This window comes from Aythya ferina (genome assembly GCF_964211825.1).
Source record: "Aythya ferina genome assembly, chromosome: 2".
NCBI classification, from domain to species: Eukaryota; Metazoa; Chordata; class Aves; order Anseriformes; family Anatidae; genus Aythya; species Aythya ferina.
The window spans coordinates 47833276-47848355 of record NC_140297.1 but is presented as its reverse complement, the minus strand read 5'-3'; the positions used below and the strand labels follow the sequence as shown (position 1 = coordinate 47848355).

The 15080-nt window shown below is 39.1% G+C and overlaps 2 protein-coding genes across 3 annotated transcripts; one reads left to right on the top strand and one right to left on the bottom strand.

The window, feature by feature from the left end:
* Positions 1-335: 335 nt before the first annotated feature.
* On the top strand, positions 336-3337 carry HSBP1L1 (heat shock factor binding protein 1 like 1). The gene is made up of 4 exons (XM_084510899.1): positions 336-414; positions 804-902; positions 1968-2096; positions 3027-3337. The coding sequence occupies exons 1-4, from the start codon at positions 370-372 to the stop codon at positions 3030-3032; spliced, it is 279 nt and encodes a 92-aa protein (XP_084367025.1). The 5' UTR covers positions 336-369; the 3' UTR covers positions 3033-3337.
* A 969-nt stretch (positions 3338-4306) lies between these two features.
* On the bottom strand, positions 4307-13371 carry TXNL4A (thioredoxin like 4A). 2 transcript variants are annotated; one of them, XM_084508916.1, is made up of 4 exons: positions 13242-13371; positions 12917-13090; positions 6127-6230; positions 4307-5142 (listed from the first exon to the last, which is right to left on the bottom strand). In XM_084508916.1, exons 2-4 carry the CDS (start codon positions 13067-13069, stop codon positions 4971-4973), a joined length of 429 nt encoding a protein of 142 aa, XP_084365042.1. In that variant the 5' UTR covers positions 13070-13090; positions 13242-13371; the 3' UTR covers positions 4307-4970. The 2 variants fall into 2 exon arrangements, with proteins under 2 accessions (XP_084365042.1, XP_084365043.1); XM_084508917.1 differs by lacking the exons at positions 12917-13090; positions 13242-13371 and adding an exon at positions 11696-11773.
* Between the last annotated feature and the right edge of the window lie 1709 nt (positions 13372-15080).

Sequence of the window (15080 nt, the reverse complement as noted above, 5' to 3'; positions counted from 1 at the left end):
ACCCTGTGTAAGTATTTTGGAAAAAAAAAAAAAAAAAAAAAAGGAATACCACAGGTAGACGAAATTACAGGTAGACAAAATTTAACGATTTTTTAACCAGAAATAGTTATTTTGTGACATAATAGAAATAGTTGTTTTGTAACATAAACGCTTATGAGACCATTTTTTCCAGCCTTGCCATACCTCTCAAGTTTTACAGCGAAGAAAGGGGTGAAGAATCACCAGCTCTACCCTTAATACCTTACAAATAAATCAGCGTCTTGGACAAAACCTGCTCCCTGCAGCCCACCGCAGGCCTGGCAGGCAGCGACGCGGCCCGGCCCGGCCCCGGCGGGGCGCTCACCTGGCGGGGAGGCGGCACCGCGAGCGATGGCGGCCGCCGAGCCGCCGGGCGCGGGGGCCCTTTTGCAGCTGGTGAGCTCGGGGCTGGCTCCTGCGGCCAGCAGGGCGGGGGGCTTGGGGCAAAGCGGGTCGGGGATGCCCCGAGGAAAGCCCGGCCGGGCTGGGTGCCCCCCTGTCAGGCGCTTGCCTCGTATTGGGGCGGCCTCAGCGGGCCCCCCCCCCCACCCGCAGCGGAGCGGCTGCCCTGGAGGAATAGGATGGGAAAAAAAGGCAAAAAGGCCACGGGGAGAGCGGCTTTCCCTTCGGGGAGACGGGGAGGTATGGGGGTTGCGGCTGGAGGCCGGCCGAGGGAGGGAAGGAGGAAGGAAGGGAGCGAGAGCCGCGGCTGTGTGAGGGCTGACCCCCTGCTGTCCTTGCTGGGACCCTCCTGCTTTTTATCTCGTCGTTTCTTTCTTTCCTAGGCGGAGAGCCTGCTGTGTCAGCTGCAGGAGAATTTCGAAGCTCTGACTGAAAAGATAACGCTGAGAAATATCCTCTTTTTAATCTGGGTTACTAGCTCTGTGAGCCAAGTTTCATAACTTCTGGAGGTGTAGCTCCTCCACAGGGTTAGGCTTCCCTTCCCTTCCCTTCCCTTCCCTTCCCTTCCCTTCCCTTCCCTTCCCTTCCCTTCCCTTCCCTTCCCTTCCCTTCCCTTCCCTTCCCTTCCCTTCCCTTCCCTTCCCTTCATTAACAAATAGATGTGAAGTCTTGTTGTTTTTGTTGTCGTCGTTTTTGTCGATCTTCTTTTTAAAATCAGGATGTGGTTGGTTTTGTTTTTTTTTCAGAATATCAAATTAAGATGTTATTGATGTTGTTAGACACCTGTGGTATAAAGACAGCTGACCTGTACCCTGTTTCTTTTTTTCCTTTACTAAGGAAATCCTAAAAAGGTTTTCCTGAAGGCCAGATCAGTCCCAGTGAGCTAGTCTCTGTACATCAATTCTAGCTTTCAAGTAAAGTACAGGACAAATTATGTGCAACTATTCTGGAGGTACATTTTAAAAAAAGAGCCATCTTCAAAAATGCATTTAAATTAGCATAACACTGCGTGTTGGTGGGTTAGAAACAACTCTGTTAGGCTCCTGAGTTTGGGAAGGTAAGCACAGATAAAGAAAACAAGACGTGAAGGGTCACTGAGCTTTCTCCTTAGATGTGGTTAACAGGACCTATCTCTGCTTTTTGAAACTACAGACTCAACACGTTTTACTCTTCTGAAACTCCCCACTTTCAGGAAGTTGCATCTTTAGTATAAAGAAAAATAAATGTTTAACAGCAGTTATATCTTGATTATTTATATTGACCATATGGCATTACCTAAAATAGTTCCTTGGACAGAAAACAATCTTTTACACAGAAGATACTCTAGTTCACTCGCAGGCAGACAGGAAAGCATGTGATAACATTTAGAACTGGAATGCTTCCCTGTTTCAGGAGAAAGTAGGATTGTCTTGTTATAATACAGCCTTGTGATACACCTGTGAGCTTCACCTTGCATTAATGTTGAACATGAGTAAGTAAAAGGCTGAGGCATCTGGAAGAAAGCTCTGTATTTTTCTCATAGAATAAAAAAAAAAATGCAATCATAGCATTCGTATTTCTTAGTTATCTTTAACTTCTTACTGGAAGAAATGGGCGAGCGCATTGATGACCTCGAGAAGCACGTTGCTGATCTAATGACAGAGGCTGGGATAGAGAATACCGATGAAGAGTCAAGAGTAAAGAAACTTTACTTTTCCTGTATTATATGTATTTCTACTCAGTTTTGAAATATGGGCAGCACCTAGCATGAAAGTAGTGTTTATGTATTTACTTGGATTTTAATATATACTGGGAATGTACTTAAAATATTTAAAATTACCTTGGATTTGTTTTTCCACAAGAGCCAAAAGATGCTACCACTTTTGTAGAAGAACCCAAACTATAGCTTGCTGTGCAAACTAATCCAAAATATGTAAACTGAGGCTGTATATTTGTAAGAAAATGTGCGTGGCTTAAAGCACTCCTGTCCACTATTCCTGTCTCTCAAGTATGCTAACAGATGTGGCTGAGGATTCTCTGTGGCGTAAATTTATGTACACCTCTTTTAAACTTGCTACAGCTTCCCAGTGTGACTCAGAGCACACCTCATAAACACCTTGCCCAGAACAGAGCAATAATGTATTCTTTGCAGCAGTAAAATGCGAGGTGGAAGTTAACGAGGAAGTTAACAACATTGTTATCAAATACTTGGTAGTATGAGTAGGTGGGCTGCATGTCAGATTTTATATTGCTGTCTGTTACAAACAGTCCCCCCAGATGTATGCCTTAGCTGGTGTTTTTTGGTATTTATCTCAGCATTGTTTTAGAGTTCTCAACGCGCTGATGTTGCCTTCTTCCTGTTGTTGCAGGCTTTACTCATTTAAACCAACTGAGATTGCTTATGCAGTTAAAGAGAGAAATGTCTGTAAATACGTTGAAGTAATTTCAGTGTCTATTTATCTTGCCTTTTTCCTGGTGATAAGCTGTGAAATTATTTTTACAAATATGGAAAGTCTTATGAAGATGTATTTAACTGTATATTTAACTGTATAGAGATCTTATTTTATGCTGAATCACATTCATGAATAATTAAACCACTAACCTACTTATTCACTGTTTCTTTGCAGCACTGAAATGAGGATGTGATCAAGAAAGATAAAGGGAGAACAGCACTGCACTGAATCAGGGAACGTGTCATTGCTTGCAATCAATCACAAAACGTACCAGTGGAAACCAACACGCTTGCACCATGCCATGACAGAAGCTCGGTTTATTCATCCAAACTGTAATTCCTGTAATGGGTAATGAACCACTCATTTCAGGGGAGGCAAAAGCAATATTATGGTTAGAAAACTATCCTGTATAGCAAGCTTACCAGTCACAAACTTTTTCAATGTGGAAAGTGAATTTCATTTAATATTAAAATTTTCATCATGTTTCTTTGTTGCATTTTTAAGAGTTCTCAGAATAACAAGCTCCTTCTATGACAATACTTTTCCACTTGCACGTGCCATTTTGATGCTCAAATTCTTCACGTTAGAAAATGTACCCAACTGTAACAAAGCTGCCATCCACTCGAGTAGTTTGTTGAAATGGTTTATCATCTGAGTACCAAAATAGGTATGGCCTAACCATATTACAACATCTTGCTAAATCAATCACACAGATTGAGATCACACTGTAGATCAGCTTTGCAATCGCTGGGAAGACAAAGTATAAAAACTCTATCTCTATGGATAAGCCTGTAAGCAACTGGCAATACAGAATATGCAACTGAGTCATAAATGAATTTTGTGTGCTTAGACAGTAACAAACAGAGTAAGTTTTCTATTTAGGTTCATGGAAGCAACTCTAAGAATAACTAGACTTAATTCCATTCTTTAACATTGTATACTAAGCTAGTTTGATAGAACCTTTGAAGTAGTTTGAATAGTATTTACTTTTCTATTAAGAATGGACAACAGAAATATAAATTCCATTTTGAACACTTCATTTTGTGACAAACTGGATTCAAAATACACGTACCTCATTTCTTGCAGTCTGGCTTGCTTTTCATTAATTCTCTAAATATTCATGTATCAGTTTAAAAAACAAACAAAGAGCAGTAACAAAAAGCAAATAACGAACCAACAGTGACTTCTTTACTATGGAACAGAAGTTACCAGAAGCATGTATGGAAACTTCAAAAGCCATACCACAGTGGAATCCAATCCAAGTTTCATGAGTAGATAAATATAAACACTTCGCTCTACCATTAGACAAATTCAGCTCTAGAGAAAGCACAGTTCATCCTTTCTTTAAGCATCGACTATGCAACCAGCTCCAGAACTGCAACTAAACTTTGGAACAGAATCTACTATGATGTATTTGAAATGACTAGCATACATAATCACCATGAAAACGAAAATTCCACCATCACAACTTTATTAAGTTGATTGAAGGGTGGGGGATCACTGAAGATGTTTTTATTTAGCTTTGTTAAATATTAACAAATGCACCTTAGTATATTCCCTTTTGTTACTGGATACAAAAGACCAAGACACTATGCAAGAAAATCCACAAAAAAGTGACAAGCCTTTATCTTCAAGATTATGATTTTGCATCCAATTACATTTGTTTTCTTTCTCAACTTTAAAGAACATTAAGGCAAATCAGTGGACCTCGTTTTATTCTTCTTAAAAAAACTACACTATAATTTTCCCAGATATTTATGTAACAAAAGCAAGCAAAGACAACTGAAATGTTTTTCTACAAACAGGCTTTTTGTGTACAAAAATGCATCATACCAAAAGGTCAACACAGAGTAAAAGTCAAAAAAAAAACAAACAAAAAACCAGCTACAGTATTACTGCAGTCAGACAGTTCCAGGATTTGACTTCTACCTTTTTAAAACAAAATTCAAAGCTTTTAAATAATTCAAATATGCTCAAAGTTGAACAATTTGTGGGGTTGGTTTTTTTCGTTTTGTTTTGTTTATTTTTGTTTTAAATAGACATATATATAGTACGCACATACACAATAATAAATTTCAGTAGATGCAGGGCTAAAAGAAAAGGCTGCCCAAAGACGTGTCAGTATCTGTATTTAGTGGAATAATCTTTTGGCGATACCACCAAGCCTCGACCTTTTCGGGCTCCTCTATAAACAGTTTCTATAATGTCAATCATCTCTTGCTTATCTTCCATTGCCCAGTTGATCTTGTTGTTATTACCTGTACCTAAATCAATCATGATGTGCTTGTTCCTTTACAGGGAGAGAAGAAACCAAACAGGTTAATAGAGTTATAATTCAAAAAGAAACTTTATCTATCCCTCATAAGAATGCTTTGTAGGATTCAAAAGAAGCCTTATAACAATGAGGTTATAATAAGTGTCAAAGTATCCGCTCCTGTCACCCTCAAAGTGACATTTTATTGCCTATTCCTAAAGCTAAAACAATGACTGCAAACATGTTCCCACATGAAGAATGCTACTCAATGCAATTACTCTTCAGTACATTCCTCATTATTTGTATTTCTTTCCCACTACCATCTAACACAAGAATGCCACACTTACCAGTAGTATGTTTTATACCAAAGTAAGTGCCATGGCTCGAAAAATTTTAGAACTTTAGGTATATCTTTAGAGCAAGTTTGACAAGGTTGACTCCTCCCTCTATTACCACAGCATTCTATAATATTTTTTTTTTTTTTAGTTACAACTATACCCAAAGCATAATAAAAACAGGTTTCATTATCACTAATTTGTTTTATCATCAAAATACTGTTACTATGCTAATTGGCAAACAAGTCATTTGCCTACTCAGTCATATAATATTAGAATGGTTTGAGTTGGAAAGGACCTTAAAGATCACCTATTTCAAACCCCCCTGTGACAGGCAGGGACACCCTCCACTGGAGCAGGTTGCTCGAAGCCCCATCCAAACTGACCTTGAACACCTCCAGGGATGGGGCATCCACAACTCTTCTGGGCAAGAAGTTCCAAACCCTCACTACCCTCCCAGTAACAAATTCTTCCTATGTCTAATCGAAATCTACTTTTCAGTTTAAAGCAATTACCCCTTTTCCTATCAGTATACTCTCTGATGAAGAGTTTGTTGTTTTCTAGATCAACATAAACATAAGCATCAGCATGCTGATATGCATTTAGAAATGATCTATAGTTCTACTGAGACACTGTACTAAGAACACATTCACAGCTGACTTATATTTTAAAAACCATCATGTACCTGAAGAAAAACATGACTGTACAGGGATCGTACAACTCATACATCTTGTTGAAGTCTGGTACTTCAGTGATATCCACAAGATAAATAACAGCAAAGTTTTTCACCTAAGCAAAAGAAAACAGGAAATACAAAAGCAATATATATTAACAAGCCTTTGATTAATTGTATTAGTGATTAAAAGACCTAGACTTTCCCAATTGCAACATTTATTTTTACAAAATACTAAGTCAGGAAATCACAGTAAACAGTCTTGTAATTCTTTTTAAATGCACAAGGACCAATCACATAGAAAATACCCTTACCTACAGCCAATATGTTAATTTCACTTCCAGTTTCAAATGGAAATTGACTATGCTAAATGAACATCCAGAGAAACAAACCTTTGTATACAGCTGTGACCTCACAGTGACATGCGCAGCTCTAAATAAGTAACTTAAAAAAAACCTGCTGACACATTTTACCCATTTCACCCATTTATACATTTTACCTCTGTTGTCAGCTGCTTACACACTTCAGAAAATTAATCACCTAAAATGTCTTGGTGCCTACCTCCAAGCATATTTTCTCTAAACTATTTAATTTTTAAATAGTTTAAAAAGGGCTCATTAAATGAAAATAAAACTGATAATTTAGTAATAAAAACTAATGTTTTTGACAGTTGTAAAGCTGAAAACAGGAGACTGAGATTTTAATTGATTATGAAAAAAATACCCTGATGAGAAGCTGTTCTCTAGGCAATTCTGGTTAAGATAGGTTTTCATTTTCCAGAATTTCCAGATTCTTCCCCTTTAATTTCACAGTGAATGTCTTAATTCCTGAATGAAAACTGTCATGTTTTTGTTTTCTATACAGAGCACGTCTGACCATAAGGAAGCCTTAGGCCTTAGTTTCTAAACTTAGTTTATACGCAGGAAGGTACATCAGAAGTTAATACATACCCATAAATTAAATACATGACTGCAGGCATCTAGATTACACAGACCTTTAAGGTATATAATTACATATTCATGCACTATTCCATGGATGCACTCTGCCTCCATCCTTACGTACAAACACCACCTTCATCCTTCCCATTTGACTACGTAACGCCTGAAGTGTAACTGGTCTAAGATTTGTGACAATCTTACTGCTTCAAAGTGCTTTTTTACTTTTACTTTTTTACTTTTACCTTTGCTATCAAGCGTCTGGAAGTTCTATGGTAACTGTAATTTCTGGTTGATGTAAAGGTGTTTTATTTTAGCCCAGAAAACAGGATTAGACTGCATGAAAAAAAATCTTACGCACAGTGTATCCTGAACTTAAACATCCTAGCAAACAACTCAGTTGAGAAAGTGTGGAGATGCTCATTCACAAAAAAAAAAAACAGCACATAGTAAATAAATTTTATCAGACTTCAAAACAGTTTCTGCATTACATAAAACAACCACACATTAAAAATGAAAATAAGTATTATTTTCAAAAATATTTTGAAAATAAGTAGCGAAAAGAAGTCAAATCTCTTCTGGGCTGAAGCACCATTTAAATAGTTTTTATTGTGCTATTATGGAGCCATTTATAATCTTAGATTATACCAATAATCTAATGAAACCATCCCATTTAAAAAATGTTCCAAACCAGTCAAAAGGTAAAGCCTTAAAAATCCAAGTTACCCAAGTTACTCAGATTAAACATTCTCTGAATTGATTATTCATTCTCATTTCACTTTTACATTAAATATTTCTAAGAAACTTAAGAGAATGTTCAAAATGAACAATTTTATTGAGAATTGACTGAAGTTACTCTCTGGTTAGCTTTAGGAGGCAAAACACAGGTTTAAAAAAGTAACCTGAAGAACTTATTTTAATTTTCTCCTTTTATTTCTCCTTCCATCCTACTGGTATTATTAGCATCAGCAGCACAGCTTTACTGTGCGTGGAAATTTCTGCAACAACACGAGAATTTGGCGATTCTTATAAGCTAAACAATCTTTGGACAGTTGTTTTTAATTTGGAGACGAAAGTGGTTTTAAGTTAAACCAAGTATTACTACAAGTCTTAAACTAAGATTTTACTTCCAAAAACTTTGTGCTTCACATAGCATTCATTAGAACAACAAAACTTTTAGTTAGTTTTATTTTATATACACTTGATTTAGTCAAGCTGTTGCAGAACCAGAAATGCTTGTCACTATTAATGAGCCCCAGAAGCATAAGATTTTAGAAAAGAGAACCAGAATTAAAGAATGTATTATCTTGTTTTCTGAAACTCGGATACTTTAAAATTATTAACTAAAAATCACTCAAGAGGACTGTTTCATCTGAATCACCTTTGCGCAGCATATATGCAAGTTACCAACATAATCCAAGTATCTCAGACATTAACTGAATCTCCCTTCTCTCCTACATGTAAATAAAAGAATCAAAGCTACTTGCTTTAAAGAAGTGGAACTGATGACGCACAGTGGCTTGCTCAAAACCTTTTCTGATGTCTAAAGCAGACCTCAAAGCTAGATAGAAGACTTAAATTTTAATTCAGAGGTTTAAAAATTGTATTTTTCCCCGCTGTTTCTTAATTTCAGATCTGAAGAATTAATTTCAGATCTAGAATCAAGCACCACAATGAAAAGATACTAGTTTACAGCATTTATCCCTCTGAAGTCACTTAGCTTCCAACTGCCTTGAAAAAGGATGCATTTCGTTCTGTATTTGGGCACTGGCTGCCAAATTTACCCACAACATGGGCCTTGCCACAGAACCCTACAACATATGGAACAGAAGGTTGGCATTCAGGCCTAAGAATTAAATAGAGAAAGAGATAGGTAAGAGGCTAAAAATGTTCATGGAAAGGGTGATGCAGTAAAGCACCACAGTGGCCATAGTATCTACTGTTCACTGGCATGCCAGACTGAGCAGGCTTGTCACTGAGAGGCATTTTATTTCAACACTATTTAGAGATGAGCAGAACTGCAGAACTACTCAAATGTCTCATTACACAGTACTGACCAGCTTTACAGCCTGAAGGAGTGCTTACTATCTCAGCCACTGTATTGGAACAAAAACAGTAGCACAGAGCATCTGAGCTACCTTCCTATAGAGCCAGCTCTATTTTGTAAGACTTGGTTAACCTAGGCTTCATTTTAAACAAAAGCAATTCAAGTCTTTCTGGATTCAAGCTGGCACAGAAGCAGGAGTTCATCTGTACTTGAGCTATTAAATATATGGAGACTTGTTCCATATATCTTAATTTCTCCCCATCCATCGCAACATGAATCCTTGTTCCAGAGAGTTGTCAGTTCAAAACTACATCCCTTTGCTATCACTTCAAAGCAGAACAAGTTTTGCAATCATTTCAAGGCAGCAGCTGCTTATAAGTTCCTTCTGACTTAAGTTGTAGCTACAGATACGATACCGGGACCTCAGAGCAAGAATTAAACACAGCTCTGAGGAAGCAAACCGCACTGTAAAAGCAGCTAAAGTTGTAACAATTCAGACTCCACACTAAGGTACCGAATTTAAACAAAAAAATTGCTGTACAGTGTGCAAAAATCCTGTAGCATTTTAGAAGCTACAGGTCAACCCAAGTTTACTGTGAAAGTACTTAACCTTGTAACACACACTGCAATATAGTAAGTTTGCTTCTTTCTGGGAAAAAACAAAAAACAAAAAACAAAAAACAAACAAAAAAAAAAAAAACAAAAAAAAAAAAACAAAAAAAAAAAAAACAAAAAAAAAACAAAAACAAACAAACAAACAAACAAACAAAAAAATTATACTGGATCTACCTTTTTTCAAACAGTACCACTTTTTCAACACCTGAAGATAAAAACCCATTTTCAATAGAAAAAGTAGTTTCACATATTAATCTACGTTATTCAACAAATATACACAGAAACAAAAGTATATTACTCCCTCACCATAGTTACAGGCCAGTATTTTAATACTTTGCAGAACTGTGTCTGTTTCAGTGGACTACTATTTAATCTGTAAATGGAGTGCCTCAAGACTATAAAGCAGAGGAATATATAGGACACTTAACATCAGATATAGCTGAACTTAATATACAGATTCTGTAGATCCTGTCTCACACTTAGCTGGTAAAAAAAAAAATGCAAACACGGGAAAAATCATATGCCAGATAAAATAAATATAATTTCTCCTGCAAAATTTCATTAACAATATCATTCAAATAAATTTAATGCATGCCTACAACATCAAATTGCCACAGCATGACCAATGACTAGGAAGAATTGCAAGGATCACATTAGTTTTCTTTGCATTTCTGGTGGAGGTAAAGACATTTTTTGTTATAATTTCAACTCTCTCGAAGAAATAAGAAGAAATTTCTCTTCGCTTGTGGCCCAAAATGCATACAGGAAATACCTAAAGAAATCTGAGTCAAGAACTAGTATCTTCCTAAAAAGTTTCTAGACTTTTATTTTCATGTTTAGATGTCCTATGGACAAAGAAATCACAGAGGGGGGGGAAGGGGAAATGAGAATAGGTTTCGAAACAATTGATTCAAGTTGAAGAAGCCTAGAAGACTTGCACTACTGAACTGAAAGAGGCTGCAAACACTATTAAGTAGAAACTTCAAGGTCTGCATTGTCATTAGACAATTTTCTCATTCCAACTATGCTGTAAATTTAGGTGTTAATTTTATATGGTAGAAGAGAAAGACATTATACTACTAAATGCAATGCATAGAGCTAACAATTTTGAAAAACATGGGCTAAAGTAAATGGATCAGCTTTGCTCAACGATAAACACCAGTAACTATAATGCCAATGTTTTGGATTTTATTTTTTCCTCCTCTCCTTTTCTTCTCCTCCCACTCCCCATTTTCCTCTAACTTTAACAGATAGGCAGAAGTACAACTAATGTTTGAGCAAAAGCCACAGCTATTCACACTTCTGATTATGGTTAAGTAAGTGCAAGACATTTGAACAATCTTCACTAATGCAGCACTCACCCAGTACAATGTATTCATTGAAGTGACCTGGTTTCAAACCAGGGCAGGATTTGTATATTAGTTTAAATAAAAGGTAATAATGAAATTTAGCAGCCAAAGCAAATTATTGCAAGGAATGGGCTTTTGCAATTTTGAGCCTTCTCTTAAAAAAAGAAAAAAAAAAAAAGGTGTTCCACGGGAATTTAGTAAAACTCAAGTTCTTAGATTTTTGTTTTGTCTAGGTTTCAACCAAAACATCCAACATCTTAAAATGTTTTGTTTTGAAACTCTTTGAAACCTTGCCTTTTTTCATGTTTAACACTGAAAAAAAAATATTATAGTTTAACTATAAGTGGAATACATTTCAGGGAAAATAATCTGCTTTGAATTTTCATATGGTGTTCTGGTTTCTTTTCCCCAAAAGGATTCAAAAAAAAAAAAAAATAAAACCCAGCAAAACAGCCCACCTGATTTCATATTTTAAAGTATAGATAATATTAGTGCTACCCCAAATGTAAAACAAAAGCAAAAAAAAAAGAGGAAAATATGGCTGTGTTTTCTTCAAATGTAGCATGTAATTACAGCATCTTAACATTCTGTATTATTCTCTGTATAAACACCTGTACAATTGAACATTTACTCACTCTTTAAAACAGCAGAGATCCGAATATGGCTTGTAAGCAAGAGGATGAGGAAGGATCTCCCCCTTTAATCTGCCAATTCTGCAGAGGGAGATTTTTAAATAACAAGTTACATTGTTCTTTCATCCCCCAATCACCCCTAGCTGCCAAAACATCTGCTAGATTGCCAAGCATCCTGCCAAAAGTAAATACTAAAAGTGCTCTCAGACACTCCCACAACATTAAACACAAAAAAGTCGAAGTTAAACCATGTCACAACTCCTTACTGTATTCTATCACGTCTTAACATTTCACTGCAGACATAGATACTTAACATAGGGATTTTAGAGACAGAAGTACATCTATTTAACAACACCATTAGAATACAAAGGAGAATACCACAAGAAGATCTATGTGTAAGTTATTGACTACACATAATTTGACATGAAAATAGCTGAATCCTTTTCTTACCCAAGTTTAATTGTAACCACTTCCAATTCAGATTTCTTGCTTGCTTTCTGTGTGATTCAGTTAGAGAAGAGCTCTGTTTTCTACACGTATCACCATGCAAAACCTTTACTAAATACACAGTCGGCTCTGATTTCCCTTTTAAGGTATGTAAACACAGTCTAATTTTTCTTCAATATCCTTTTCTTGAGCAAGAAGCCAGCTGTCAGCAGGCATTCAGTTTCTGTCTGAAAACAGCTTCAGCACCTTGCTCCTAAAGTTGATTTCAGCCCATGCATCTCAAGAGAGCGCCATCTATTTCCACAGAGTATCACTGATGTATTAATTAACACTAGTCGGAAATTCACCAGGATTTTACCATTTTTAAGCGTCACTATGAATGTAACTTTTAATGGAAGCCTGAAGTTACGACGTACTCTGTGAAGCGATAGTGCTGTGTTACCTAGAGTCATGACAGTCCTACTACCAAGCCCGTGCCTGTGTTTGAATGATAAAGTTAATTAATTAAGTGATGGATTATTAACAGTTAGTGACCGTGACTTCTGAACTTGCCACGCTTTTCACGACACTAAATGTTATGCACAGCAGGGCAGTCAGCAGCTTTAGGAGATGCTCAGGAAAGTGAACCCAACAGCTCCATTGCTACCTCCTACTGCAGGAATACCTCTCCGGAAACCAAATTACAAACCAAATTGCAATCCACCTCAGACTCTGCATAAGCCACTTACAACCCCGAGTGCTGGAAGCGTCCCCCCCGCGGTGCGACTGCGGGTTTACCTTCTCGGCGATGCTGTAGAGCACCTCGTCCATCTTCATGCACGTGGGGTCCCAGTCGTGCCCGAAGCGGATGACCACCACGCGGTCCTCCTCCGACAGGATGGCTTGGTCCACCTGCCAGCCGTTGTGTAGGTGCGGCAGCATGTACGACATCTTGACGGGAAGGCGACCGGCCTGCGGGACGACAGCGAAAGCTGAGAGGGGCTCCCCGACCAAGGGCAGCCCCCCCACAGCCCTCCGGCTGCGGCCACCGGCTGCGGGTCCCGCCCGCCGCTTCCACAGCACCCGCGGGGCTCCCCCCCCAGCCCTCCCCCGGCTCCCTCACCCCGTGGGCGTCCTTCTCTCGGCGGGACCGGGCGGCACAAGCGCTGCCCGCAGGCAGGGGAAATGACGAGAAAAGCCAGCGCTGCCCGGCGCCCTGCTGATAAACGTGTGCTTCCGGGCCGAGATGGTGGATGGCTGCTGGGGGGGTGTCCCTGCTGCATGGAGGTGCTCGCTCCAGGCGCTTGGGCAGGTTGTGCTGACACACAGACACATCCACAGCCATTACCCCCTCTCACGAGGAGTGTGGAGCCGTGCTGGGGTGCCTGGCGCAGCCCAGTGAAATGGAGGTCACCTCAGCCTTCTCCTAATTTCTGCTTAAAATTTCCACTTTATGGATCTTAAAAACTTCCCGTGCCTCCATTGGATTTGATCAAGGACTCCAACACGGAGAGCAGCATGTATTTTCTGGTTATGGATTGTTTGCTCAGTACATTCACCTCTGACAATATAAACAAATAAACCTGTGACAAATAAACACCTTAATGATTGAGCTAGTGGTAATTGTGGCTTGAATGCTGGGTGAAAATATGGATATATCTTAACCATGTGGATCACAACAGCATATACATCTTCTGTGTTTTTTTCCCATATATTTTATACAACAAGCTGATCCTGTCCTTGGAAGCTGCAGTGCCCTGCTCCTGCTATTACTCATATCTAAGTACCTTATGCCCTGCCTCCTTTGTATTGAGTTTACGTGGCAAGGTTTTGGTAGTGGGGGTCTGCAGGAGTTGCCCTCTGCGAGAAGAATCCAGAAGCTGCCCCATCTTTCAAGGGCCAGGTAGGCATCCAGACGGGTCCTGAATATCTCCAGAGAAGGAGACTTCACAACCTCCCTGGGCAGCTCCAGTGCTCCATCACCCTCACCGTGAAGTGCCACGTACTGTACGCATCAGTACAGCCTCCCACTGTACTGATACCTACTGATCATGGAGCACTGGAGACAAAATGTCACAGACTGATGGCAGCCCCCATTCCACATTCCCCTGCGCCACTCGGGGGGAGGACATTGAAGAGGGTGGATGGGTGAAAGGTGTTTCTAGTTGTTTTGCTGTTGTTTGTTTCTCACTACTCTAGTTTTTTAGTAATAGGTAATTGTTATATATGGCGTGGTAATTCGTGTCGAGAAGATGGTTGATATTAATAAAGAAGGGGCAGAAGTGGGAGTGTGGCCATGGGGGTGGGCAAGCCCCGTAGTTGATGATAACATCAGACTCTTAACGATGAGGCCATCAGGAATGTAAAAGAGTTTAGAGGGAAAAAAGAAGGGTGATTCAGGAGACGCCATGCCGTCTCTGGTTGCTTGTTCTCCAGCCCTTGAGGCGTGGAAGTTTCTGGGTGTTTGCCGTTGTTGTTATATGCAAAGTTGTTTGACCAATAAGAAGTTTTTTTTGAAAAGGACTGCTGTGGGGAGAAGGGAATAAGAGGGGAGCCTGCCCTCAAGATAAAAAAAGGCAACATGATATAATGAAGTTATGTCATTGATAAAGAGGCAGAAAGAAGGAATGAAAAGGAACAGGCGACCAGAACGGACACCAGGACAGGAACAGGCACATTGATCGCCTCATGAAGATGGGTTTGGCCAAACTCAGCAAACTGCTCAGAGAAGCTCGTACAGAAAGTTGCTGGAAACAGGCGCACCGGAGCTGGGAATCTCAAGCCGAGAGAAGTGGACCCGGCACACAACTGCCCCTCACTGTTAAGCAGTTGTGCGTTATGGGGAATCGTACGTCCTTAGAAACAAAGACTGTCCTGGTAACCTTACAGCTTATTCTCCTTATTAACAACTGGACAGTTTATGAGCCTGAAATATGAGACCAAACTGAGGTCAAGGTGTGGG

Excerpts from the sequence above, each read along its gene's own strand:
- HSBP1L1 (XM_084510899.1), top strand. The coding sequence starts at position 370 with ATGGCGGCCGCCGAGCCGCCGGGCGCGGGGGCCCTTTTGCAGCTG. Across the intron at positions 415-803 it reads CGGGGGCCCTTTTGCAGCTG|GCGGAGAGCCTGCTGTGTCA; the intron begins GTGAGCTCGGGG and ends TTTCTTTCCTAG. Across the intron at positions 903-1,967 it reads TAATCTGGGTTACTAGCTCT|CATTCGTATTTCTTAGTTAT; the intron begins GTGAGCCAAGTT and ends ATGCAATCATAG.
- TXNL4A (XM_084508916.1), bottom strand. The coding sequence starts at position 13,069 with ATGTCGTACATGCTGCCGCACCTACACAACGGCTGGCAGGTGGACCAA. Across the intron at positions 6,231-12,916 it reads TCTACAGCATCGCCGAGAAG|GTGAAAAACTTTGCTGTTAT; the intron begins GTAAACCCGCAG and ends TCTTTTGCTTAG. Across the intron at positions 5,143-6,126 it reads ACAGTCATGTTTTTCTTCAG|GAACAAGCACATCATGATTG; the intron begins GTACATGATGGT and ends CTCCCTGTAAAG.